This window comes from Rissa tridactyla, chromosome 1 (genome assembly GCF_028500815.1).
Source record: "Rissa tridactyla isolate bRisTri1 chromosome 1, bRisTri1.patW.cur.20221130, whole genome shotgun sequence".
Classification (NCBI taxonomy): Eukaryota; Metazoa; Chordata; class Aves; order Charadriiformes; family Laridae; genus Rissa; species Rissa tridactyla.
The window spans coordinates 166006319-166032225 of NC_071466.1; the positions used below are offsets into that span (position 1 = coordinate 166006319).

The window sequence follows — 25907 nt, forward strand, 5'->3', positions numbered from 1 at the left end:
CTTTGATATTGTTTCTACTTTTAAATAAAAATATTACATATGTTCGGAACATCAGAAAGACACATTTTTACAAGCTGAATTAAATACCTACAAGCTCCTTTCCTATTCTTGGTTATGCAAGTACCCATCAAGACACAAGCAAATAAATACAGGAATATAGATGCAGCAGACACAGACACACGAAGTGATGAAAAGCTCACATCCTTCCTCCTGCATTTGCTTGCGGTGGCTTGGGTTTATATTTCTTCATTTCTTAAGCACTTCTAACATTGAATCAGCTTTCTTTAGTCAAGAAAAGTAGCATGGAGAAGGTACTAATCCTCTTCTGCACCCTCAAGCAGCTGATCTCTGGTCCACAGTGGCAGCTTTGAAGAAGCCAGAATCCCTTTGCCATTTACCCCCCAGCTGCAATCTCCCAGATGGCCCACTCCAACCCACGAAGAGCTGTTGCTGTCACCCCACCAGCCATTAGAGGAATCACATTCCCGAGGAAGAACATCAGTCTCTCACAGTCAGGCTGTTTGGGTTTTTATTAATTAAATATTCCACATAAAAAGTACTAAATAAATATATAGCTGCGTCAGACACCAGTGTACCATACACACCCACTTGGAGAGCTCTGTGTATTTATACATGAAATATCATGGAAAGCTATTTACCAAATGCAAAGCAGGCTACGGAATGATTCAACTCTGTGGACTCGTTGCTCATCGCCAGGGTGCAGTCCACACAGCACACACATGCACGCACACACACACGCACGCTCACGCTCGCTCATTCCTGGGAAGACGGGTGTCCACGCTCCGTAACCTGGCCGCTTGGGAAATGTTCGTGTTAATGCCACAGACACACCGGGGAGGAGGCAGAGCTCCAAGGCGCACAGGATTAAATCCCACCAGGGTATTGCAAGCAGTTGCGTGGAAGAGGTTTCATCTGCAGGGATCCACAGCCTGGGGTGGTAGGGGTGGGGAGGGAGGGTTTGCGGGGGCAGGCAAACAGCCTGGGGAGCTCAGCTGGGGTGCCTGGTCAGGAGTCAGAGCTAGGAGGGAGGCTGATGCTAGAGCACAAATCAGAAAATATGTCAGGGTAAATAGGGGCGGATGTTTTTATGTCTTTAAGTTTTCTTCCCCCTCTCCACCATGGTCTCTAGATGATGAGGAAGGGGTTGAAAGTGAACCCGCATGGCAGGGGGGTTGGAAGTAGATGATCTTTAAGGTCCCATCCAACCCATACCATTCTATGATTCTATGAAAAAGAAAAAAGGAATACTCGTTCTCTCTCCCTCTCTGTCTGTCTCTTCCCCACTGATCTCTGGAGGAGAGCCAGGCAGGGCTGGGAGTGGGCACAGAAGTAACAGTGGATAGATAAGGGTGTCCTCAGTAGTACCTGAGATGTGTTCATGGGTGGGCAGGAGTGGGGATGCGTAGGGCTGATGATCCTGCTCCTGCCTCTTCTCCCGTCAGACGTGGGGTGCAGGCATCCCCACAAGATGATCAAAGCGAGTCCTGGCTGGGGAAGAGCCGGTTGCAGACCCGGCTGATGATCTTTCCTGCTGCTCGAGCCCTACAGCATTCCTGCTGAAAATAGGCCAGGACAAGCTCTTCCCATCATGTTCCTCTGTCAGAAGAGGTGAGCTCCATCCCACGGAGAAATGGAGTGAGCAGGGACAGGATGGCCAGAGCAGTGTCTGAAAGTTGTGTTTGAGGAATGAGAGGGGGTTACAAGGGTGCCTGTGCAGGGAAAAGAGGATCCCTCTCCTCTTTTGTCAATGTGAGTTGACATTGTCTCTTATGGAGGATTGACTCATTTGTCACCATGTGGCCCATTTCCAGTGTCTCTGCTGAAGGTCACTTAGTCTCTTTGCTCCCTGCGGAGCTGCTACATGGGACCTTTCCCACCAGTGTAGTCATGGTATGGGCTTGTTCGGGCCTTGGGCCGAGGAATGGAGAAATCATTCTGGGGTTCGATGGTCTGAAAAGGAAGTAAGAAAGTCTTTACCTTTCAATACTGGAAAGAAGTAATAGAATAGGGCTTAAAAAAACAAACAAACAGGAGAGAGACAAACTGTGGGATCAATGGGGCTGTGGAAGAGGATCCTGGCAGAACAAACCAGTAGTGGAGACGTGTCACCAGAGGACACATGGGGATGTGATATGAGCTACTAGACCTAGCTAGGCTGGGGTCTGAAGGAGCACTGGTGAATGGACATGGGGACACGTAGACTGTCCACTCTGGATCTGCACTGCAACTTCCAGTGACTGCTGGTAGGAATACATCCAGGGCACGAGCTGGGGAAAGGAGCACGATCTCCTGAGGAAAGGGCACAGTCTACTGCAGGAAATGTGATCAAAGAGAAGACTTCTTATGTGGTGTGAAAACCACAACCTCAGACTTTGCCTTCGGCCCCTCTTACCTCCCCATGTCCCTGGACATGTTATGGCTCCCCCCCCCGCCAGCCACAGGCACCTCCATGAACACAGGTCATAGTATCGCCTGGCTCCATGTGAAGCACCTGCCTGCCACCACAGAATCTGCTCCAGGTCCGTCTGTCTTTGCCCCTTCTCCTTCCCTTCCCGTCAGCACCTGAACAACAGCCTACATGTGGTGAAACGGGTGTAAAGGGGGCGTCAACTTACCTTCATCTGAAAGTGAGAGGAGTATGGGGAGTAGCTGAGGTCTCCTGAGTCACAAGACAAGAGGGGGGGAAAGTTAGTGAGTTAGCACGATACGGTAGCTTGGAAATACTACATGAAGGGAGACTCAAAGGGCCTGTGGCTACATTAGCAGCTGCCTTTAGGCTGATAAAACTATGCAATATACAGGCAGGAATGAGTTAAAATCCTTAGGTGGGTGACTTATTAAATATTTCCTTATGAAAGCAGGAATGAATGGTATTGTAAATAACAGGACACAGGTGGCCTTGGAGTTTAGACACCTCCTGTTGCCTCACAGTTAGTGTCATTATCATTGGCCAAAACCCTCCCACTTGCATGCACAAGACCCCCTCTGCAGTATTCCCTGGGAAAGCACTGTCTTTCTCAGATTTTCTTTTACAAACCAGGAGGCCTAGCTCCAGGAGACAAATGTCATCTTAGTAGCAGATCCACAGGGAGTGCAGTCACACCTCCTACCTGTAGATTTGGGAAGCCTCAACTGATAAAACATTTTGCTTTGTCCAAGTAGGCATGAGGCTCATACAGAAAAATAAGACCTCCTTGCCTACTTTGTGGATGATGGTTCATTTTTAAATAGATAATAAGAACCAGATCAGAACTGGAATAAATAATCTCCAAGGTATAACCTGGAGAGGTCTGAAGAGCTGGAGCATTGCTGAGAGACAAACAAAAAACTCCTGAGTTTTTACACAAACTTTCCAGACATAACAGAATTGTAAGGAGTTATGTCTCAGCCCTGACACCCAGTAAGTCTCCTACTCAGTCACTCCTCCTACACATCTTTGGCTTTTGCATCGGTCCTTACTCTTTTTCTTCTTGTCTGGAGATTCATTTGCACTTGCATTTCTGAAGTTTCTTCAGTCTGAAACTGTCCTACCTCTAAATTATTCATCATGTTCAAATCTGTTCTTGTAGCCCTCCTACCCCTTTTAGCTCATGAGTGGTGGATGTGTGCTGAGGGACAGTGAAGTCTTTTGCTTCATCATACCTTGCACAATTTCATCTTGGGTATAGGCACGGTTGTCCACTCCAGTTGTCTGCTTTAGGAACTTGGGTTGGCAGAAGTCATTTTCTGGAGGGTAGTCCTCCAGCTTCAGAGGGGCAGTGAGGAAACAAATTTCAGGGACAATATACATTATCAGGAAGATCCATCCATTGGATACCAGAGCAATGGCCACGACAGGATCATCCCACATATTCTGCTTTAAAACTGCGTTGCCTTTTGTGAGCATAGTGATCCACACCACCCAAATGGCAATGGAGAACAGGATAGTGACAAAGATGTGTGCCCCGTGCCTCTTCCAGTTTTTGTATGACCCACAGAATGTGAACATGGAAACCAAAAAGGTCAGAGCCATCAAGAAGAGCACGTAGATCAAAAGCATGACAAAGTCCTTGTTGGCCTTCTCCGTAGACATGTTCATAAATTCATCTCTCTGGTTTACTAGCTTGGTGACTAAGTATTCAATGTTGATCACAACTTGTACCAGGGCAAAGGAAACAATGAGGAGCAGCAACACCACCCAGGAGAAGGGCTTTCTTCCTCTCACTAGTTTGTTGAGGTTGCAGGCATGGGTGAGGAGGCATGAGAAGCAGAGAGCAAAGATGACTCCAAATAGGAAGAAGCGTGTCGGGAGAGTCCTGTCATTGGCTTTAATGATGAAGGCAAAAGTGAGACCAAAAATGCCAAGCGTGCCTAAGAGAAAGAAGAAATAGATGGAGATCATGTGCCGCTTGCTGTTGTCTTGGACTTTACAGATGAGAAAGAAGAGCGAGCAGATGAGGAAAATGGTGACGAGGACACCAGCTGCAGCCAGTGACTCCAGGACAATCCCCCAGGCCTCTTGGGTGTCACAGAGCCGGTAATAGTCAGCATGGATACTGCCGCAGCCTGGGGGAGCCGACGTGGCCATCCTCTTGCCTTCTTGAACAACCTCCTGGTGAAATGTTTCCCCAAAGCTGCAGAAGAAGAAAAGACACAGGCTGTTGTATCGACCACCTGGGTGCTGCCAGCAGAGGGGAAAGAGAAGCAGGACAGACCCACCATCCCCACCTCACTGGGCAAGGACACCACAGTGCTAAGGACATGGGGCTGTGGGAGCAGAGCCATCCCCTTGCTTGGTGTTGGCTCTCTATCGAGGGCAAGCCAAGCCCCCTAGCAGGAGGCAATTCACCTTGCATGTCCTCTGCACCCTGCCTGGGGTTGTGCAATGTCGTAAGAGCGTGGGGAGCAGGGAGAAGGTGAGGCGCTTTCGCAGGAATTCGCTTGGCGCCCTGCAGCACAGAGACTGAGCTGCCTTGTCACTTTTGTGATACGAGAGCAGCTGTTAGTCATAACACAGTTTACACTCTTTTGACAAGTTTGAACAGCGAGGTTCAGAGATGAGCAATGCAGAACAGGAAACTCATTACTCGGTTTCTTTTCCCTCTTTTTACTTTCTCTGAAACACTGTTGGCTTTAGTTTATGGGTATGAATGAAGGGGAACTTTAACTGCCTTTTACCCTGCAGAGAACTAACCAGCAGAGCTCTTCTCCCTCCAAATTAAATAACAAATACAGGCCACCAACCATGAGCCCTAAACTCATATTGCTCCTTCTTCATGGCAGCGTGGCAATAAGAACTGTCTCAAAGACCTCGGTCCCCTCCCCAGGATATTGCCTTGCACTGGCTGGAGACCTGACATGTCAGAGCTAACGCTGTTCGTTGCACAAGAAATAACCAGCAGGTTACTGCTTGAGGAGTTCATGAGACAAGGGTGGACAAGGTCTCTAACGCACCCAGCGCATTCCTGCTGTCTCGTGGTGAGGAGTTCAGTGCTGTCTGAGTAAGCCTGGCTTAAGCCCGTCTCGCCAGGGGATAAGGGGGCTGTTTAGGTGAGACCTGCCCATCGTCAAGGGGAATTAAGTTGTCTGTTTCCTTGGAAGCCTGAAGCATGTGCAGAAACCACTGCACAAGGACGCTGGGCACTTTGTGGCCCGTTACGCAGGTGCTGGGTGAGTTTAGATCCCGGGGCCAGGTACTGCTTTCTAGGTACCAAATTGCTCAGTTAGGCTCAGGTCTCTAAAATGTATCAAAATAGGAGTTTAGATATAATATCAGCATAAAACATGGGGGAAGCGGGCCTTAATGGCGACCCACACTGGAAAAGCAAGAGCTTTCTGTTCTGATATATAAAGTTAACCTTGCAAAATTTAGCCTTTAGTGCTCGCCATGCCATTTGCCTTGATTTTCCCCCTCCAGAACAACATACTGCAGTTGTGAGGCTGGTTCTAAAACCCTTCCAACTGATTTTAGGGAGTGTAGGTGAGTCTTCAATAAGTGGCAGTTGATCTAATCAAGGGATGAACAAAGGGGGAAAATACCACTGACTCACTCTCAGCCTCACATTTGCCTCAATGTGACCTGCTTATAAACGGTGGAATATTTTTCCAGGTTTTAACCTCACTGTGTAGAAGGAGATGTGCAGCTCTTCAAAAAGCTGGCTACAATAAAATGCAAATTATTCAAATATGCAGGAACTCTGGACTCCCGTGGAGAGAATGGAATTAGTGAATAACACATGCAGGACTTTTCACAAACAATTGTTCACAAAATTTTGGGGATTTATGATCTCTTGCACAAGTAGCTGAGAGTTAACTGGGCATTTGCGAGCAATAAATAATTAACCTTTCTGAAAATCTGGAGTGCAAATTCTGCAATTTTATCCACAGACATTTACTGTCGATCTTATTAGTTTATGTGTTCACAGCTCTGGCAGATACAGGTTGGTGCCCACTATAAGGGCTGGTGGAGAGCCCAGAGAGGTGAGAACCCAGGGCAGCTCAGAGCACACCGGCAACTTCGTGTCCTGACTGGTGCTTAGAGCAAGGGGTATTCGCCACAGTCAGCTGCCACGGCCCTTGGAACAAATAAGATGGAAAGAACCTCGCCGTGTTGGAGAACTGTGCCATTTGCACCAATTTTTACTCCAATTTTTACTTTTTTTCCAGGGTAGATGTCCTATGAGGCATGAAGAGTCTCTGCCCTGTCTCCTGGGTGAGCACTGCCCCCCAGAAGCCGAATCTGCTCATCCAGCCCCTACAGAAGTCTCTGGGATTTCCAAGGGGCTCTGCAGTCTGTGCAAGGGCGCCTGTGCTGTGGTAACTTCACAGCTCACCCCAAATCACCGTTCTCGCTTCAGTGCTGAGTTTTCTCCCTCCAGCCTGAGCCTCCTCTCTCATTGATACCTGTGCATAAAATACACCCATCCAGCCACAAATCTCAAATAATTTCCCCGGAAAGTCTGCTATAACGCCCCCAGCTCCAGCTGGCAATCCCAATGTTCGAGTCAAGGATGGGAGGCATTCTGTTCGCCGTGGCACCCCATGTCGCTGCTCTCCCACCCCCACAGCCTGCACGCCACGTGGTCCCGCACACCATCCTGCCCCAGACACAGAAGGCAGGTCTGCCCTGGATCCTGGAGGACATTGCCTTGAATTACCTTTTCGAGTCTCAGGGCACCGGTAACGCCGTCACCTCCGCCGCTTCTGCAACCCCGGCCGAGCAGCAGCAGCCCAGTTCTCGCCCTCCTTGGGAGCTTTAACAGCTGGAGGGCTGGGGAGGTGTGGCTGAGCACGCCTATTCCAGTTCCACCGCCTCTCCTCCCTCCTCTCGGACAGGACACGGCTATGAAAATATATGGGGGGTTGTGTGTGTGTGTCCCTCGCCAGGAAATGAAGTAAGGCCTCCCTGACGTCAGCGGGGCACTCACCTCTGCGCCGGGGTGGAGATGGAGCCGCTGCCTGTCCCAGCCCTGGGACCGGACCGAACGCTGCTCAGCCAAGCGCCAGATAAGGTGCTCAGCCAAGCGCCAGATAAGGTGCTCCCCTGTCTGGCTCTTGGCACCCATGGGTGGGGACCGTGGCTATCAATAGCAGTGCGTCCCCTCCCTGCTTCCAAGCCTTTTGTCTCTTTTGAATGCTTTTATTGCCAGATAACTGCTCGGAAGGTGGGAGAAGAGGAGGCTGTGGGATGCAAACGGACCCAGGGCTCCTGGAGGGAGAATGGCTGCCAGCCCGGCTCCAGACACAGTTTCCTCGGGGCTCTTTTTGCTGGGTGCTGAGTCTGTGCTGGGGGGACAGGTCTGCTCCGCTCATCCCTTCCACCTGTGCCAGTGAGAGCCATGGGATCCTTTCCTGAAAAGGGCACTTTGCCTTTCCTGGTGTCCCGCTCAGCCCAGCCCTGCTCTCCGAAGGTGCAGTTCTGTCTGCTCGCGAGCGCTGAGTCACTTTGTCCAAATTGCTGGCCCAAATGGTTAATGAATGAAGGCCATGACAAATTCCCCCTTGTTCTACATTGTGCCTCTGGCCTGACACACCTATCGGCGCAATCCCATCCAAAGCCCTGGGTATCTCCAACATGTTCATGACTTCATCTGTTGTTTTAAATATTACTCACTGGGAGTATTTTATTATTCTGATTAAGGAATTGACATCAGGGCCTACCCACACTAAGCACTCGGTCCCTACACACAGCCCCATAACCTGGAAATCCCTCCCACCCTGTGGAGGTTGTGCTTCTTCCCAAAACTGGAGGAGCAGCTGTATGTGCCTGTGCTGAAGTTTAACTGCCCGTGGTTGTCTCATCTGCATTAATTTTGTTTGTTTGTTTTAGGGTCCCTGGTTTATTTCTGGGTGCTGATCTCTTTTGACTGTCACATGTGGAGACAGCCACAAAACGCATCCAAGAGTCCTCTCCTGCACATTCCCTAGAAGTCCACGAGGGCCTCCAGGGACGAGTGGCTCACCAAGTGAAAGGCAATGCTTGGTCCAGTCACTGCGGGGTGGGCCATGCTGAGCCCTAGGACAGTCCCTCATGTTCTTCCTACTTTCATTTCAGCATAAAATCCTGAGGCTTCTTAGGAAAGGACATGCCAGGTTTCTTTGCATGAAATTAACCTTAACTTTAAAGTAGGTCCAGGGCATAAGGAACCAGCGAAGGAGGCAGCAGTTGTCAAAAATGAGAGTAGGAAAGAAAGAGTGATGGAGAGGACTTTAGCATCAGCTCAGAGGGACCCAACCTGTCTAGGAAGACATTCCAGGAAGGTTTCAAAGGTCACCGGTCATTGTCAGCCCATTTGCATCTTGTCAGAGCACATTATCAACTGCCAGCCATTTGCCTACATTTACACAGACACAGAAAAACCCATGGAAGACAGCACATCAAATTATATCAGGGGGAAAAAAGAAGAAAAGGTAAGAAGAGTAACAGTGATGTTTTACAGAATGACTGAGAAATCCCTGAGAGTCAGTCATCAAACACACCCTGTACTTTCAAAAGGCTAATAAATGGGCCTATGTTTAAAAAAAACATCTCAAGTGACTTAGGAGTCCAAGTGCTGCTGACTCATGGTAGGTAGCCTGAGAAATGGTGCCCACGGCCCTCATGCTGTGCCAAGGAGGATGGAGAAGCATTGCTGGGCTACATGGGCGAGTACAAATGGCACAACGATCACATCAGAAAGGTGAGATGACTGTCACCTTGCTTTAGGGATGGGATGCAATTTGGAGATAAAGGCACCTATATTTAGATGTTAGATGTTTAGATGGTTATTACCTAAATGTGAGCTGGGTGTCTCAGCTCCCAAACAGCCAAAGGACTAGCCCGGCTGATTGGATGCAGATGCCTATTTCTGTGTGGACTGAAATGCTCCTAGGTGTGGTTGGCTGGATTGCCTGGGACCTCACCTTAGTTGCTTGCATATAGGCATATAGTGTCGTTTGAGATGCGACAGGGTATCCTGCTCAGCTTCCAGGGTCCACTCCAGGAGCAGATGGGTCTCCCATACTTCTTGTATCAGATCTGGCAGTCCTGTGCAGATGTTTTGGATACCCTCAGGCATCTCAAATCACCTTTGTAAGGGCAAATGGATTGAGCGCTGGATCTCCACTGGCTATTTCAGAGGTGAGATGCCCAGCTTATATGTAGGTACCTAGATGTAGATGTCCACCAGATGGTCTTCATTCAATTGACAAATAGTCCATTGAAGGTACTGTAGCTCAGCCACCTGTAGCTCAGCCACCTGTAACTCAGTCACCAGCACAGGGATGGCATACAGGACACAAGAGCTGTGGGAAACTATGCTTGTGGAGCATCATCTCACACTGAGTAACCCAAGGGATCTCAAATGGTCCTAAGCACCAGTCTGTGGGCAATTAAATTAACTCCTATGTGTCTACAGACCAGACTTCATCAGAGGCAGTCATCCGGATTCCCACCATAGTTGGTGGAAAGAGGCACCTCCATGGGAGTTTCAGTTGACCTGCTTCATGACAAACCAAATCACACCTGAGAGCATCTGTTCTCTCCAGCAGAGGTGAAGGGAGACAAGACAATGAATTCAGATGCAGATCTTTACACTTGTCAGCTGAACTACATAGCAAGTCTGCAAAATCATTTCAATGCAATCCAGTAGCAAAATACTGGTAACGTTGGAAGTTCCTTTGGGTGGGAGGCTGTTGGTAGCAAAACAGCTTGCTTTGGCCATACCGCAGCCCTCGGAAAGCAAGCTGGCTGCTGGTGAATGGGAAGGAGCGGTGGCTACAGCTGACAAGGAGAGGCAGGAATGGCAGCAAGGACCGATCCCTTCGGGCAGCAGGCACCCACACCTCCCCTTCCAGTCTGGGGGCAGCAGGACCAGGCGGAGGAGGAAGGCTGGCTTATCCCTCTGTGGTGGCTCTGCTCCTTTCCCTTTCTGGCCCTGCTCCCTCCTGTGGGGTGCCAATGCCCAATGCTGCCTGCGGTGCCCTGGGCCAGCCCTGCTCCACCAGCTTCGGTGTCACGGGGTTGAGCTGCCAGCAAAGGGCTGAGCACTGCAGCCCCTCTAAGCTCAGCCAGGTCTCTGGGAGAGAGCATGACTGGGAGGTTCAGGAACTGAGTTAGTATCTTTTATTAAGCCAAGTCATAAAGCAAGTAGATGCCTGGGGAGAATCGGTGCTTGGCGCTCTGGAATGTGTCGAAATAACATGTTTATTTTTGGTCGCTGATGTTGGCTGCGTCGTAAATATGCTTGTGTCATTCCTTCTGCTTAGCTACCTGTGCAGTACATTGACAACTCAAGAACAGCATCGTTCCCTGAAAAAATCCCTGCTGGCAGCACTTATCACAGTCATACTGAGCTAACATTACAGCAGTCTCCACCCTGTCCTGCCCCGCCCATTTTCTTCGTCTTTAAATCAGTTCAGGTATAAACATTACGACACCCTTGGAAACAGCCTGGCACCGAGGTGACTGGTCTTCAGGTCAGACAGCCAGCTTGGAGCACCTCTGCCTTAGACAGGAGCGAAGACAGGGACAGGGGGTGACACTTCTGGAAAGGGACACGTGGCACCTCCGCATAACACTGGGCTTTTTCCATTTTTCTTGAGGGTCTTATCCCTGAATCCTCTGTCCTCTGGCTCTGAAAACATATATGCAAGGATTACCAAAACCCCCATCGAAGAGTCACACCCTTTTCCTTTGGAAATAAAAAGTGTGGCACCAAAAAGTAAATGTTTTCTAAAAAAATTGTAAAAGAAACCCATACTGGTGTCCTTCAGAGCTGTCACTTGTCTCGGTAGCCATCCGCTCTTCCAGACTGCGTGCTCTGCTCCCAGCCATTTTCAGTCTCAGGAGCAAAATAAAAATTTCCAGTGCATAACAGTGATGTGCTGCTTTGCCAGAGAGTGTTGATTTCTGCCTCCTCTCAAAGAAGCTTCCTTCTTTAAATTAGTAGGTTTTGGCCAACCCCTTTCTCTTCCTGGCTCCTGAATACCCAGATTCCAGGTACAGGGCATTCATTTACTAGGAGGGGAAGAGATTTGGGCAAGAAAAGGGCAAGAAGACTTGTTAAAATATTGAAATCAGTGCTACTGAGTACGTCCTATAAACAGAGACTTTCAAACGTGTGAATTATCTGCCAGAGCATCACTAATTGGTGAGAAGACACTGCTTCTGGAAATGTAATGGAAATGGACTGTTTGGCCCTCCACTAGGAACATAATGCTCTGCTGTGCTGCAGACAGGATCACTTCTTTATGCAACCCCAGGTACGGCCAGCCTAGTACCTGGAAACCAAGGTTGGGGGGGGGGGTGGCTCCTGGAGCACCTGGTGAAACTGTGCCGAGTTCATGCCTTAGACTTGCTCCTATCCCACAGAGGCAGGTGTCACACGGTCTTTCGTACTCCACAAGTGTGGAAACCGGAGCAAGAACAGGCAGAAATAAGTGGAGAGCAGCTAAGAGCACCCGTGGCTGTGATCACTTTGGCTAGGAAGTGCCTTTTCATACAACATAACTGGTACTCTTGAAGGCTGTGAGCAAGTTAAAAAAAAAAAGTAATTAGATTTATCACCTCCTTTAGGACTTTCAACAGTATGCTGATAAACATTTTATTCACGCCAGCTGATGTAGTTTCCTGGAGGTATCCTGTGCCCAGCCGCTTACCGGAGCAGCTAAGAAGGCTCCAGTCCTCACTTACAGCACTCATCTGCTTTTGTGCTGATGTGTTCCCAAAGCAGCAAGTTGCACTAATATGGACGAGTGTAGACAGACATTTGGGGAGAAGTGCATAAAACTCAGGAAACAAAGGATTTGAAAACATACCACCTGGTGAGGATGTTGCCTGATACCCCCAGAAAGGAAGACATGCCAAGGGAGATCCAGGAGAACTTGCATTTTCTCTCTCCCAGAAAGGATGATCCCAAGGCTGGGGAAATAAGTTAGGAGAGAGGGAATGCTGCATCTTTAGCTGGTGAAGCCTGACAGAGAGACTCTCAGCAAAGCACTCCAAGAGGAGTCAGGCTTTGCTTTCCTTGTGTGCTAGTCCTTGATTTGGTACCCTTGCCTGGCCCCTAATGGTGTTCCCTTCAGTATCCCTTCCCCACTGTGCCTGGAGTAGTTTTCCCTTTTCCCTCCTTTTTCCACTCCACACCGCGGCGTTGAGATGACTGGCTGGGATTCTCGCTGGGAGAGGATTAGGCCCTCTCTTGCACGGGTGGCTGTTGGCAATAGATGTTCTGAGGCAGCCAGCCTGCCCTGGAGCCTGAGGCTGACTTCTCCCGCCAGCAGTGCCTGGGGTAAGAGGCTCTGCTTCCCTGCAAGAAGCATTCCTGGGAATCAGGTTGCACACAAAAACTCCCTGCTCAACGATACAGAAAATTCTGCTTTACTGCTCCTGGATCAAACACCACCGCAATGACATAAAGCAAAGCTGAGATGCAGCATAAATCACTCCTCCCTTTTTGACTTCATCAGAAAAAAAAAAAAGCGTTGATAGATTTTCTTTTATTAGTTATCAACATGCTTCCTTCTGGTACAGATCTGTGTCCCCACACAGCCAGCATAAATGCTGGCATAGACTCAATATTGTCTGTCCTGGCTAAATTATCAAAAATGCGATTGTATTTACATGTTTAATCCTAATCAGACACATCCTATTGAGCGATATGGCTGTGCACAAATCTGCTATTGACTGCAGAACCATGGCCTGGGATCACCCAGCAGTTTTGGTCAGTGTGTGTTATCCAACCAAAGCTAATCATTAATCAACGCTTTGATTTTTCTTGAAGGAAATGGGCAGCAAGGGAGAAAAATATAAGAAACAATTGTAAGGTAAGGTCAAGTGATTGAATTCACAGCCTGTTGCTCCTGAACGTTTTCTTGCAGTTTAGAGCAGGTCCCCAGGGCAGGCAGTTCTTGATATCTGGGTGCCACAAATACCGGTGTCACCCCTTGCAGCTGGAGAGCTGCTCAGGAGCCATGTAGGTCCCTGGGAATCCCAGTCAGGCTTCAGGGAAATATAGCCAAGGAACATGATAACACACAAGGCTTAGGCTCTAGCCCTGATGAAGAATGTCTTACTGCAGTCCCGGGAGAAGGAGCTTCTCTTCTGTGCAATTTCATCTTCTGGGGTGTCAGGTGCTTGGCAGTAAAGCCCAGGCAGGTGGAGGTTGGGGCTTCTAGCATTGGCCTGCTCCATAGACGCAGCCATTTCCCAGCAGTCATGGGCATTACAGTCTGCAGGTCCCTGTGATTTGAGGGGAGGTGGTTTGCATTCCTCTGTTCTTGAGCTGGAGACTGCTGAAAGTGTCATGCCAGTGCTGACCTGGCAAAAATGACAGTGAGTAATAGTTGCCAGATTATACATATAAATGGTTTATAAAGCCAGTTCCTCAGTTCTGCTTGCTAGTTCACCCTAGGTAAAGTTTGTTGCTTGGCCGTGGCTATATAGGACCACAAAAATCCTCAGGTGCCTTTCAGGGCAGCTCAAGGACTCCTATGTCAGCAATCATGAGGGGACCCCTAGCTCAACGCATGCTGCAGTCCTTCCCCAGCTCAGTGCGTGTGCGCCAAAAAGGCTGATGCAGCCTTGCAAGTGCTCAGAGAGATGGGATGGGAGTAAAACAGAATGTGCATTTCATCAAGGTAGGGCTAGGGCCATGCTTTCAGCATGGACAATATGCCTTTTCACTCAAATCCTGAAGACTGCCCTCTCTTTAGCAACACGGGATCCAGGGGAATTGCTCTGCAGACAGCAACAACCTGGAAGCAGTTGGTTTCTGGCAGTGGTAGATGGCATGCCCTGGGAGCCTGGAGGTCTGGTGCTCCTCAGGCATGCACAGGCAGCAGTGGGTCTCATCATCTCAGGGGGAGTGCAGGTGGTAGCCCAGGACCATTATGCTAGGTGGAGGTTATGGAGCTGGTTGGGCAACAGAGCTTGGTATCCTCCATTTAAAAAGCCAGCACATTTCTGGGCACCTTCCTTTCACCTGGCACAAGACAAGGCATGTAGGCCTTCTTCCACCACTTCTTCCATCATGTCGTACATTAATGGGAGTGGGTCGCTCTTCTAACTTTGAGGACAGAACAGGCAACATAAGTATCCCCAGATACCGCCTCACTAGAGGCCCAGGACTGCAGTTCAGCTCTTCACTTCTGCCTCCAAAATCCTTTATTGAATGATTCTCCTGGTGCAACATTTGCCAGGAGTGATCAGCTGTTGCATCAACATGAAGGTCTTTTGAATTTCATCCTGTCCTACCTGCTAATCACAACTGGTGCTCTATGAGATCTCCAACTTCCTAGTATCATCACTGACATTAAGCTCCCTAAGGGACATAGCAATGTTCATCTGGTGCATGCCTGCTGCATCTGGTAGTTAAGCAGCATAAAAATCTATGACATAATGACACACATTCGAGTAGCCACACTTAGGGAAAACGAGGGGGAAACAGTTCTCTATTCTATCTGCTTAACTAAAGCAGAAATTTCAGTGGGTGTGTTTAAGAGGCCTGATAGCATTCCTGCTCCAGCTGCTTGCTTCTGTAAAACGATGCCCCTTCTCTGCAGTTTCTACCTAATCTCGGTGGGCGCACAACCACACACAAACATGTGTACTTTTGCACAAGCACGCACACACAACAGCCCGTCCACACCCAGCCTCCCACGCTTTTGCCTCTGTTGTTGCAATATCTATTAAAACTAGATAAAAATGCAGGACTTGCAAGGTGTTAGGGTGCTGTTGGTGGAAGTAGTAACCAGGCAGGTCGAGAGAGAGAGAAAGAGCGAGCACAATCCCAAGCCAGGAGCACCACCGAAAATAGTTTTCCATAGAAAACTCACTGCAGGATGTTTAGCATGTGCTGCACTACGATAGGATCCTCTGCTTGCTTTGTGAAGCCAGACCTGAAAGATTTGCGTGCTTTAAATGCTGTCTAGTTTAGTGGCTGCACTTTGTAAAGATGAAGCACTTGAGGCCATAGATTTGAATCCTATCCAGAGAGATTAAGTACTTGAAAGCTGAAGACCTAATGTAATCCATTTCATTATTCTCCCTTTAATTCTATCATGATAAAGAGTGGAAATCTCAAAGGGAGAGCTGACTGGACAACGCAGTCTGTGCATAAAATTCCTACTCTTAACTGTTTTGAGTCTTCTGATAAATGCAAAGAAAAAAAACCAACCCTCTTCAAATACACAGTCTTAAACACACTGTCGCGCACATACAGATGAACACACGCACATGCTCTTCCTCACTCCTTTAACCAAAAATCCATCATTCCATAGAAAGTTCAAACGGAAATTTTCGCTGATGATTCAGAGCAGCTGGCAGGACTCAAAGTGTCTCTTGATCCGCGGCTGGGATAGTTTCTCTGTCTCTCCTCACGTCTCCATTTTAACTCCTCTCCTGATTTCAGATAAGCCTGTGGGGATGTGCCATCTCACTTGATGGTCACTAAAGATATTGTAAACTCCCTGTGTTTGCAGGGATCTAAACAAGCAGCAATGCTGGGCTGGGTTAGAAAAGAGCATTACACTGCTGAATCTGAAGTAGAAGCTTCTGTACTCCAGGCACTTCCAGCCTGGATGCTGTGCCTGGGGCTGGGAGGAGGCAAGGTCTGGACTAGACAGAAAATACAGCCCATTGCCAAGTCTCTGGCCTTGATTATTTTTCTTCCAATCTTCTTGACAACCCAGGAGCTCCCCTAAGCCAGGGGGAAGAACATCTGTGCGCAGCCGTTGTTAGTAGCCAAATGGAGAGAACTTAGCTGGGAGGAAGGAGCTTCTGGCTTGCAGTATGGAGAGAAAGAGAGCATATACTTCAATTTGGACCAGTAATATCAACCTAAGGAACCCCTTTCTGGCCCTGCTGTGCTCCTTTCCTCCCATTTAACAGGCCCCTGGGTGGAAAGGATGAGCAAGCTCTCCCATGGGAGCCCCTGGGCTTCCTGCTGCTCTTCAGACTCAGCAGCCCTGGCTGTTTTCCTCAGTATACAAAAGTGACACCCCCTAAGTGACAGCCATAGCCCAGGGAAGGGTTTAGTGAAGGTTTATTTGCCAATTAACCTCTTCAGAAATGCAGATGCAGCTTCAGCTAATGGCATGAGCAAACCAGGGAAGTGGCAGAGATGAGGGACTGCTCTTGGTGTGTGCATGGTATGGCAAAGGGAAGCTTCAGCCTCCCTGCAGCAGGTTCTTCCCCTTTTCCAGGGTCGTTGCATTGCCCAGTATCCCTTCTTTGTTCATTATTAGCAAACTGCCATAACAGACATTCATTTGCAGTAACAAAATACGAACTGACACATGAGCAGCTGTCCTGAAAAGGCTGTAAAGTGCTTTTTCCAGGAATCCCTGGCTGCAGATGAGACCTTACCCCAGGGTAAAACCCAGCAGCTGTTGGTCACCAGACAGTGCTGCTGAATTTCAGCAAGCACATGATACTCCATTGCCAGGACCTGCAGGGAGATTCATTTAACCAGGCAGAAAATTCATTGCCTTTGTGCTTACATTTCAAAAAGCAAAAGTAATCACTATAAATTTTGGCTCTGACCTTCTCCCTGGCACACAACATGTCCCATCGTGCGTGAGATAAGATAAGGTATATTCTTGGGGAAAAAAAAAGAAAGAAAAAGCCTATGCTGTATGTGAATGAAGAGATCCCACATATGCTATGGATTTTAGCAATATTATTGCCGATTCCAAGGGCTTTAGGAAGTTACAGGGCCACGATGTACACAGGGGTGAAGTTACCATGAAATCTTAACTTACATGGGGTTAATTCTGGCTTTTCCTCAGCCAGAACTGAACTCACACAGTAGATCTGAAGCTGTGTTGAACTGGAACCGAACTAAACCAACTTCAGTTCTTACCTGACAACCCAAATAAGAACTAAATCCAACCTATAATGATTCATCTGGCTGATCAGAGCGTGTTTTTACTAGAGGTAAAGGCAAAGAAAAGTGGCAATCCACGTACATCATTCTGCCAAACAAAACACATTCTGGATGTATTACATGACAGTCTGGCTTCTTTAGCAAACACAGCATCTGTGGCAGTCCTGTTCCAATTAAAGAAATGTCTGCTATTACATAACAGTTGATAATCCCCAATCTCCGGAGTGGTTAATCTAGATGTACACATGGTTAAAACCTCTGCTGGCCAATTGAAATCTGACTTTTTCTAACTACTCATTTATAATCATCAGACAGAGAAATGACACTGTTGAGTCTGTTACTGGTTAGGACATATCCTGACCTTCCAGGACAGCACAAAGTTTTGATAGGTTTGCTCTAAATCTAACCATCCTTCTCTTTACTCATCAAAGGGTTTTAAGACTAATACAATTAATGAGTTTAAAGAAGTTGTTGAATATAAATGAACCATCTCTTCCTAACAAGCAGTCCTACATTATTAGGCAACGAGAGACTTGCCCCAGAGACCCCAGCAGGATTTCCATTGCTTTTTACCATTTATCTCACCGCTTTGTGTCTTCTAGAGCATCTGTGAACACAGACCCCAGTCAACCCCTGAATGGCTGAGCTGGGATATGCCTGCAGGTGTGCAGTGGAAGGACCTCTGCTTGCAAAGGGGCCATAGGAGCTTCCTCTGGCAAGAGGCTTCAAAGCAAAGAGGTGTCTCCTAAAACGCTATCAAGATGGGGAGAGCTATGTGGGAACTGCTGAGGCAGCTCACATCTCCCCTGCACCCTGAAAAACACAAAGAAAGCAGTGCTGGAAGCAACCAGCTTGGGCAGGCACCTGTCCATCAGTGGGGAGAAGAGCCTGCAGGACCACACTGCAGTGCAGCATGAACAGCAAAGCAAAGAACCAGCCCTGGGGCAGTTTAGGGACCTGGTTGCAGGCTGCTTGGTGGGACAAGGCTGGGGAGAAGTGAGCAGGGGAGAGTGCAGAAGGTGCTTAGAAAGGGGGATGCACATGTGAGACCACCTTGCTGAAGGCAGGGAGTCAGATAAGTAGGAATGGCTAAAGGTGGGGGGAGAAGATGGGAGGTCCAAAAAAAAAAAAAAAAAAAGCACCAAATAATGGAGGCTTAATAATGCAACACATTCTAGGCCATGCTGAGGAAATCTTGCTCAGGGAGGATCTCAGCAGAACTCAGCAGGCCTGTCCCAGGTGCAGGAGCGAAGCACAGGGTTGCCAGTTAATTATGTGAAGGGAGGCCTTGGCTGATGCTTCCAAAGTAATAAGTCAGTCCACCCGGAGAGGCCTGAAGGCAGGGAGGGTGGCTGCACCCAGGCATTTGTGGGCAGAGGGGCTCCCCTACCCCAGGCCATGCGGGGAGATTCCCTCAGCCACAGGAGAGGTGGCTCCCCAGCTGCATGCCCCTGCAGGCACCACCGCCCCAAGATCTCCCTCACTTGAATGCTTCCAGGGGTTAGTGGCGTCCCTTGGTCAGCTTTATCTGATCAAATGATGGGAGTGGACTGGGTAATGATGCAAGCCCGCAGACAAGTGCAGGAGAGCAGAAAGATGTGAACTCTGCCTATTTGGGCAGCGAGATTTTGCTGACATGCTGAGAAGGCAGAATAACCTGCTCTGGTGTACCAGCACAGCCTTGCGTGTCAGACATGACATATATGACAGAAGCCCCTGGCTTCTGCCACGGGGCTCAGCCCATTGCCAGCTTCAGTCACAGAGAAAAGCCTTCCAGCTGAAGCAGGAGCTGGGGCACGGCACAGGCTCACAAGCTGCTTCCTTCTATCCAGGATTCATTTTAAGGCTCAGCACGGCTTCCAGCACAAAGTTACCTTACTTTAGCAAAACAGGCAGAAGTTTACATATTTGTCCTTGCCTCTGAGAAGGCCAAGGAGATGAGCATCCAGATCACAGAAGCCACTTCAAGGCAAGGTCACCCAGCCATGATTGGCTTCAGATCTCTACTTGTCAAAGTCTTTCCCCACCAAGAGAGAATACAGCTCCATGCAACTCATCATACAGCTTCCCCCACACCAGTCCTCATCTTTATCCCTACATCTTCACGTGTCAATAACTACTGCACAGACCTTTCCACAGACTTCAGCATATTTTTGGATGTTAACCCACAAGCTCTTTGAGGCAGAAAAGCAACTCCCCCGTGCATTTTCTGTGCTACCTGGGTAAATTGGTAATACGTGGTCCTGTACATCTCAGGTGATCGGGGAAGCAAAGGGCTGACATCGCTCACAAAGCTGAGCACTTCCACCAGGAGGCTGTCCCTGCCCAAGCAGGAGAGGCTAAAGAACATGGCAAAGGGGGAGAGCTCTCAAAGTTTTTTATCCGTGTGTCCTGCTTGGCACAGGATAAGCAAACATTGCTGCTTCAGGGGCTCTCCCTTTCCAGGAAAGAACAGAGCAATTAGCTTTCCAAAGGGCTTGTTGTGTTTAAAAAAAAAAAAAAAAAAAAAGAGAAAGAAAAGAAAGAAAGCTTTATTTGCTATGTGTGTAAGATACAAAGATAAAGACACTCACCAAAGATTTCATTGATACTATGCCCTCCAGCAAGCCGTCTTCCCATTGCAGGTTTATCAACAACAGAAGGCTAACGGGTCCCTGTACTAGCCACATCATCTTCTACATCTGCTGCTTCTACTGAATTCAAGAGTGCCACAACTGTCTGCTATAGGATTTTCAAAGGAACACAGCAGTCACATACTCAAAAACAGCTCATGCAAACGCAAGACCAAGACTAGGGACAGCAAATCAGCAATTCCCCTTCCCTCAGCTTAACACAACCCTGGTGGAAAGGGAGAGTCCTCACTAATCACAAAGAGCTGCTCATCAGCCAGACCAAGTAGCAGCATCTGACCTGTGAAAGCAGCGCCGGCATTTTCAAAGAGGGGAGGTAGCCTGGCAGTCGGAGGATGGATTTTCAAAAAAGTCATCCTCTGAAATAGATAAAGGCAGCGCAACTGGCATAAAAGAAGTCATATCTGAGTGGGAGCCTTGAAAGGACTGAAGAGTCACAAAACACTAGCATGCTTTGCAAGGAAGGGCTCTCTTAAACTCAGCTGAGATGAGCAAACCTGGCTGCAGCCAGCCAGCTGAACGCCAGAAGAAGCGAGACTATCTCTAAATTTTATTTTAGAGAGAGCAGACTAGCAAATCCATTTCAGACATTTCTTCCATAGATCTTTTATAAACACATGTCACTATGTTATCTACTTTGGAGAGCATAGCCAATACTTCATTTGCATTTTTTAAAGTTCGCGTTTTTATCTAACCTTTTCTTGAAAACTGGAAAGGTGACTCCAAAATTCCTAGTTAACACTAAAGCCATCCTCACCAACACATGGAGAGAGCCTAAGCTAAGATACACAATGAGTTGAGTGTATCCAATGGAAAATAGTCCATAGCTCTGCAGAATTGTGCCTAGGCTCTGTCAAAGAAGTCTATTAGGCTGTATGCTTCATATTGTTGATTGTGTTTGGAGAAGACCAGTCCTTAACAACCAAAGAGAGCCTCTGGCATTCATAAAGATAAAGATTTAACACACCTGTAAGCGTGCACATGAGCAGCAGTAATAAGAAATCACTCACTACTGGCAAATTTCTCATTCTGAATACATATTGAGGGAGAAGTAGTATTACTTTCCTGCTGATGATACATCAAGCACAGAAGCTGGCAAGGACAGATCAGGCTGGGTATCTCCCATTATAAATTCCCTTCAACTCAGCTAAAATAAAGATGACCAAGTATATCCAATTACATGCTTGACTGGGGTACCTTAAGTTCTGTTGCTTTAAATAAAATTGAACAAGCCTCCACACATTGTCTCCCAGGCTTGCTCCATGGATCCTTTGCCCCCTTACATTGCTACTGCAGGAAAGAAGGTACTTTTTTGACTCCAACTCTCATTCTGCAAAAAATGTTTTTTTCCTACATCAAAGCCAAGAAATTTAATTTTTTAGCCCTGTTCATGGGATGGAGCAGATGTAGAAGAAAAATTACACAAAGGAATCATTTTCTTCTGAAAAGCCAGCATTGTCCAAGCCATTCAACCTTATCATGCAACCCTTCTCTACCTCACACAGATGACTTGCAGAGCAAGTTTTGCTATTTGCCTTTCTTTACACAGAGATGCACTTGTGGGTGAAAATCTTGAGGAGGATTAAAGGGGACTTAGATCAGCCCAAATGGGAAACACGTGCCAAAAAACCTGCCTTCCTTGACAATAGCAAAATAGGGAGGCGGAATTGATGGAAAGAAGCAGTCACTGTGAGAGGCCTGTCAACAGGGTTCTTTTTCTGCCTTTGCTAGGATTTGAATGGAAGACAAAACATTTCTGCACAGAAAGCCCCCATTGCACTTCCCTTTCCTCAGGAACCCTTAGCAATCACCAAGCCCAAGGGAAGGCAGGAACTTCTATCAGAGTCCTATCCCTATTTTAGGGAGAGGCAACAGAGAGCAGCCTGTACATCTCTGCAATTATGAGGATCCTCCAGCAGAGAAGGCAAAGATAAAAATAGTCATCTTCCCTTTGGGCACGCAAAATTACCCAGTGTTAACCTCCAGTAAACACAGCTTCAGGTTTCTAGATGCTGCAAAAGTGCTGACCCAGCTCCAAGGGCATCCACCCCTCCCTGAAGACCTACAGTGTCAACAGCTGAAGACTGCACAGTGCCACTGTCTCCTCTTGCACAACTGGGCATGACCTTGGCACAGTCCAACACGCATCCTACCATGAAACATGACATATACTGGATTAGAGAAAGTACTATTATCATCATTACAAGTTTTCATATCTGAAGCATCCTCAGGAAGAGATACAGCACTGGAGGCATGGCTGTATTCATCCCTGTGCCAGAAAGCAAGCAACTATTCCCATTTCTTAGGTGCCAGAGGAATGAAACATCCTTAGCTCTCCCTTTTAAAATACTGTTATTCAGAAGGAGCTTTCATAGTCTGACCGGGGAAAAAAGCCACCTGAAGACTAAGAAAGTGTCCTGTAACTTTTTTTTTTTAGGGGAGGGGGGAAGCTCAGGAGTTAACCACAAAGCTTGGAATTCTGTCAGAAACCCATATTTGGATTCTCCATGATTACACAGTGATATAGTTCCCCCCACCCCCCAAATCTACTGGTAAGCGCATAAGCAAGAGCAGTAAGAATTCAGAATGACCACATGGACTACTACTGGCACCAAAGCTGGATTTTTACAGCATTCGCTCTGCAACATTTACAAGAATTAATTGCTCACTTGAATGTTTACAGAAGCTCCTTACATGCCATTGCAAGGAAACCACAAATTCATATTTATGTAACATCAAAATGCTTGATACACGCCTGTGTCTTTCGCAGGTCATGCAATTGATTTCATTCCTTCTTAAGTACTTCCAAGGGCTTTTTTAAGTATGCTGGATATTTTCCTTCTTCACTGCTTGGCTAAAGTGGGAATGTTTACTAATTTCAGTCCTGCTTTGTAAACTAAGGCTCTCAAGATTCCAAATCACTTTGTACTCAGAGTTCCCTCCTAAATGGAGTCTCTTCTCAGCTCAAGTTAATGGTCTTGCTAGAAAGTCATCATATGTAACTCTTCCCCCTTGGTCATCACTACTTTTTTTTTTTTTTGGAAGGTGGGCTGCCAGGTCCTCAGAACAGGCTGTGTTCCTCATGATTATTTTAAGCACACTTACGCTCAGGCTGCCACCACAGAAAACACCCAGGATTCCCCATTCTGGTTCCCAGTTGTGCTTTTCTGCCCACATGTTCCCTTGCAGCACCTGGGCAGCAGGTGCATGGCACTGGGGAACCGAGATAGCCAAATCCATTTCAGACAGGTCAGTTCATCACAGCTTCTGCTCTGGACCACTGTGTGGTTGCAGGTACTGCTACTTTTTGCAGCGATCCTCACATCACACTGACATCAATGTTTCATTTTACTCCTCCCCTCCAAAGGATTGTTCCACTTCTGCTAGCTCTGGAACACTTAAATGAAAGACACTATATCCCCATTTTTTACTGACCAAGATAGTCACCTATGCAGTATTAAAAAATCAAAACTCTAAAGCATTATTTAAAATATGTATTACAAGTATATAAACAATCACCTTCTCATTACGGACTTGGGCAGTGCGGAATTGTTTCAAACTGCAAACATCCCCCCTGAACATCTTTCAGGAACACAGCTTTTGTTGAAACTTCACTTGAGTTTCAACCACAAAAAAAAAAAAAAGTCAGGTTGTGTTAGCCCGATACTACCTTACAGTAGATTAACCCTCCACTTCAGCTCCCTGCTGTGCAAAGCCTGGAGAGGCGTGCTTCAGAACCGCCCCTCAAGAGTCCTCCTGACTGAACAAACACACTGGAATCAGTTCTTGTACGAAAGTATGCAGCCACACACATACCAGCGCTGGTATTTTCTGAACTGTGTTTTACCCAGAGAGAGACAGGTCTCACTCCATTCTTTTGCCCTCACGTTTCATCAGAACAGCTACGGATTTTGCTTTAGTCTGGCTGCAAATTCTGTTTTGACCAAATCCATCTTTAGACACTCCCTATTCCGCTTCAGTTATACAAACACCCTCCGACCTAGCCCTCATGGTGTAGTCACAGTAAGAAACTATTTCCTGTCCCCTCCAACCTGTTGAGATATTTTTAGTTGAAATTGAATGCACATACCTGTGGCAGGTGAGGCACCAGTGAGAATGTGGGTGTGGCGAGACCTTTGCTTTTCTAATGCCAAATGTTTCTACAGCTTGTCATTCCACATCAAGGGAGGTGGCCAGCTGTCTAGGAGTCACTCCTCTCAAGGTGGCTCTGCACCCTTTTACAAGGAGCAGCTCGACTTCTCTCTTCTGTTCCTCTTGCAACTGCAGAGGAAGGATAGAGAACCTTTGACCCCAGCAAGGGGCAAGACAGATCCGCCTGGCTGTTGCAGACTTCCACAAAGGAAATAATACATCAAGATGCTTAGATACTCCACCAATCCATTAAAGAAAGCCTCATACTACTTCCGAAAGGAATGACCATGCCCTACCTCCTCCAGCAGTAAAAACTGCCCTTCACAAGATTGGCTCAGAACTGACTCTGCATGCCACCCGTTACATAGCTGGGAATAACACTAAGTGGTTTTCCAGAGACCCAGGAGCCTCAGAGGGATTTAATCTTCATTTGCTGATAGCGGGACCAACCCTGTCCCACTTGTGAAGGGTAAGAGATTTTGTTCAAGCATCAGGAGGACAGAAAACCAGTTGCGAGAGTTCCCTTGCTCCGTGAGGAATAAGCATTTGCGTCTGCACCCATATGCTCACTCATTTTATTTTTTGATTTCTGGTGCATTCTCAGGCTGTTTCCTCTTACCTGTGGGGATCCCTACAAAAGGCCCCATAGAATTAACTTGTTACAGGGCTTCCACCCCAGCCTCTCTCCACTAGGACCATGGAAGACACACACTCTCTTCCTGCTTTGTAAGAATACTCTTCGCAGTCAACATACCCTTACTTATCTGCCGCTGATCTTACACTGCTTTAGAGCTATCAAACTTGAATGCAAGTATTCGGGGGATTTGAGTAAATCACTACCAAAAAAAAAAAAAGACAAAGCGAGAACACTGGCACTCTTCTCACACCAGACAGTATGTTTGTTCCTGATGAGAAGACAACAGAGCTGTTTTAAATAAAAAAGAAAAAACATGTTCCCCATAGTTTTAATCATGCTGTATTTCTTGCAGTTTTGCAAAATGTGCTGCCCCAAACGGAAGTATAAGAGTATTCTGACAAGCATACATGTCTATACTGGATTTATGTTGACACTATGAAGTAAGCATTGTGCTCATCTTGACTACTTCCATTTAGATCTAAAAAATAATCTTTTGAACATTGTTTTTCACTTTGCAGAAAATCTAGTCTATGAGTGGTTATAATGGACATTATATTTTCACGTTCAGTGATCATGAAGAAGCTTCCAACCCTCCTCTGCCCACCAGCAGAAACGCCCAGTGTGAAAGTTTTTATTGCCAATGGGAACTAGCACTAGCCTTCTGGTTTGACATGAAGGTAAGTACATTTACCCCATTCTTGCAAGACTCTACTTACACAGCACTGAACTCTGCCTAAAACAGGGAAATAAATAGGGAAACACAGAAATAGCCTGTACGGTACCTGTTTTTCTTCACCACCCAGCTCGTTGAGCTGCTTCCCTATGTAAATACCACCCTCTTGCGTTGGTTTGCAAGTACTACAAGAACCAGCCACAAAACCAAACGCAAACCAAACCCCAGACCTCTCCTTGAGCTTGCCAATCGTTACAGATTCCGGATAGAATTTCAGGTAGTGAATAACCTGATCCTGCTGAAACAGGTTCTCTCTGTGCTGGGCCACTCTTCAGCTGACACCTCTAAGGCACTCGTGTCACATCTGAATCGCTAAGATTGACCTAAGAAGAAAACCTTCTGGCAGAGCCAATATTCAAAATGAGGAGACCAGGTCAGTGATAAGACAA

The 25907-nt window shown here is 47.3% G+C and overlaps 1 protein-coding gene across 1 annotated transcript; it reads right to left on the bottom strand.

The window, feature by feature from the left end:
- Positions 1-495: 495 nt before the first annotated feature.
- On the bottom strand, positions 496-25771 carry LOC128915062 (retinoic acid-induced protein 3-like). Its single transcript, XM_054214868.1, has 5 exons — positions 24087-25771; positions 7158-7342; positions 3664-4634; positions 2637-2680; positions 496-1971 (listed from the first exon to the last, which is right to left on the bottom strand). The coding sequence occupies exons 3-5, from the start codon at positions 4586-4588 to the stop codon at positions 1879-1881; spliced, it is 1062 nt and encodes a 353-aa protein (XP_054070843.1). The 5' UTR covers positions 4589-4634; positions 7158-7342; positions 24087-25771; the 3' UTR covers positions 496-1878.
- Between the last annotated feature and the right edge of the window lie 136 nt (positions 25772-25907).

Coding starts and splice junctions, on each gene's coding strand:
- LOC128915062 (XM_054214868.1), bottom strand. CDS start 4,588: ATGGCCACGTCGGCTCCCCCAGGCTGCGGCAGTATCCATGCTGACTAT. Junction 2,681..3,663: donor CCAAGATGAAATTGTGCAAG/GTATGATGAAGC, acceptor CTTGTGACTCAG/GAGACCTCAGCTACTCCCCA. Junction 1,972..2,636: donor CCTCTCACTTTCAGATGAAG/GTAAGTTGACGC, acceptor CTTCCTTTTCAG/ACCATCGAACCCCAGAATGA.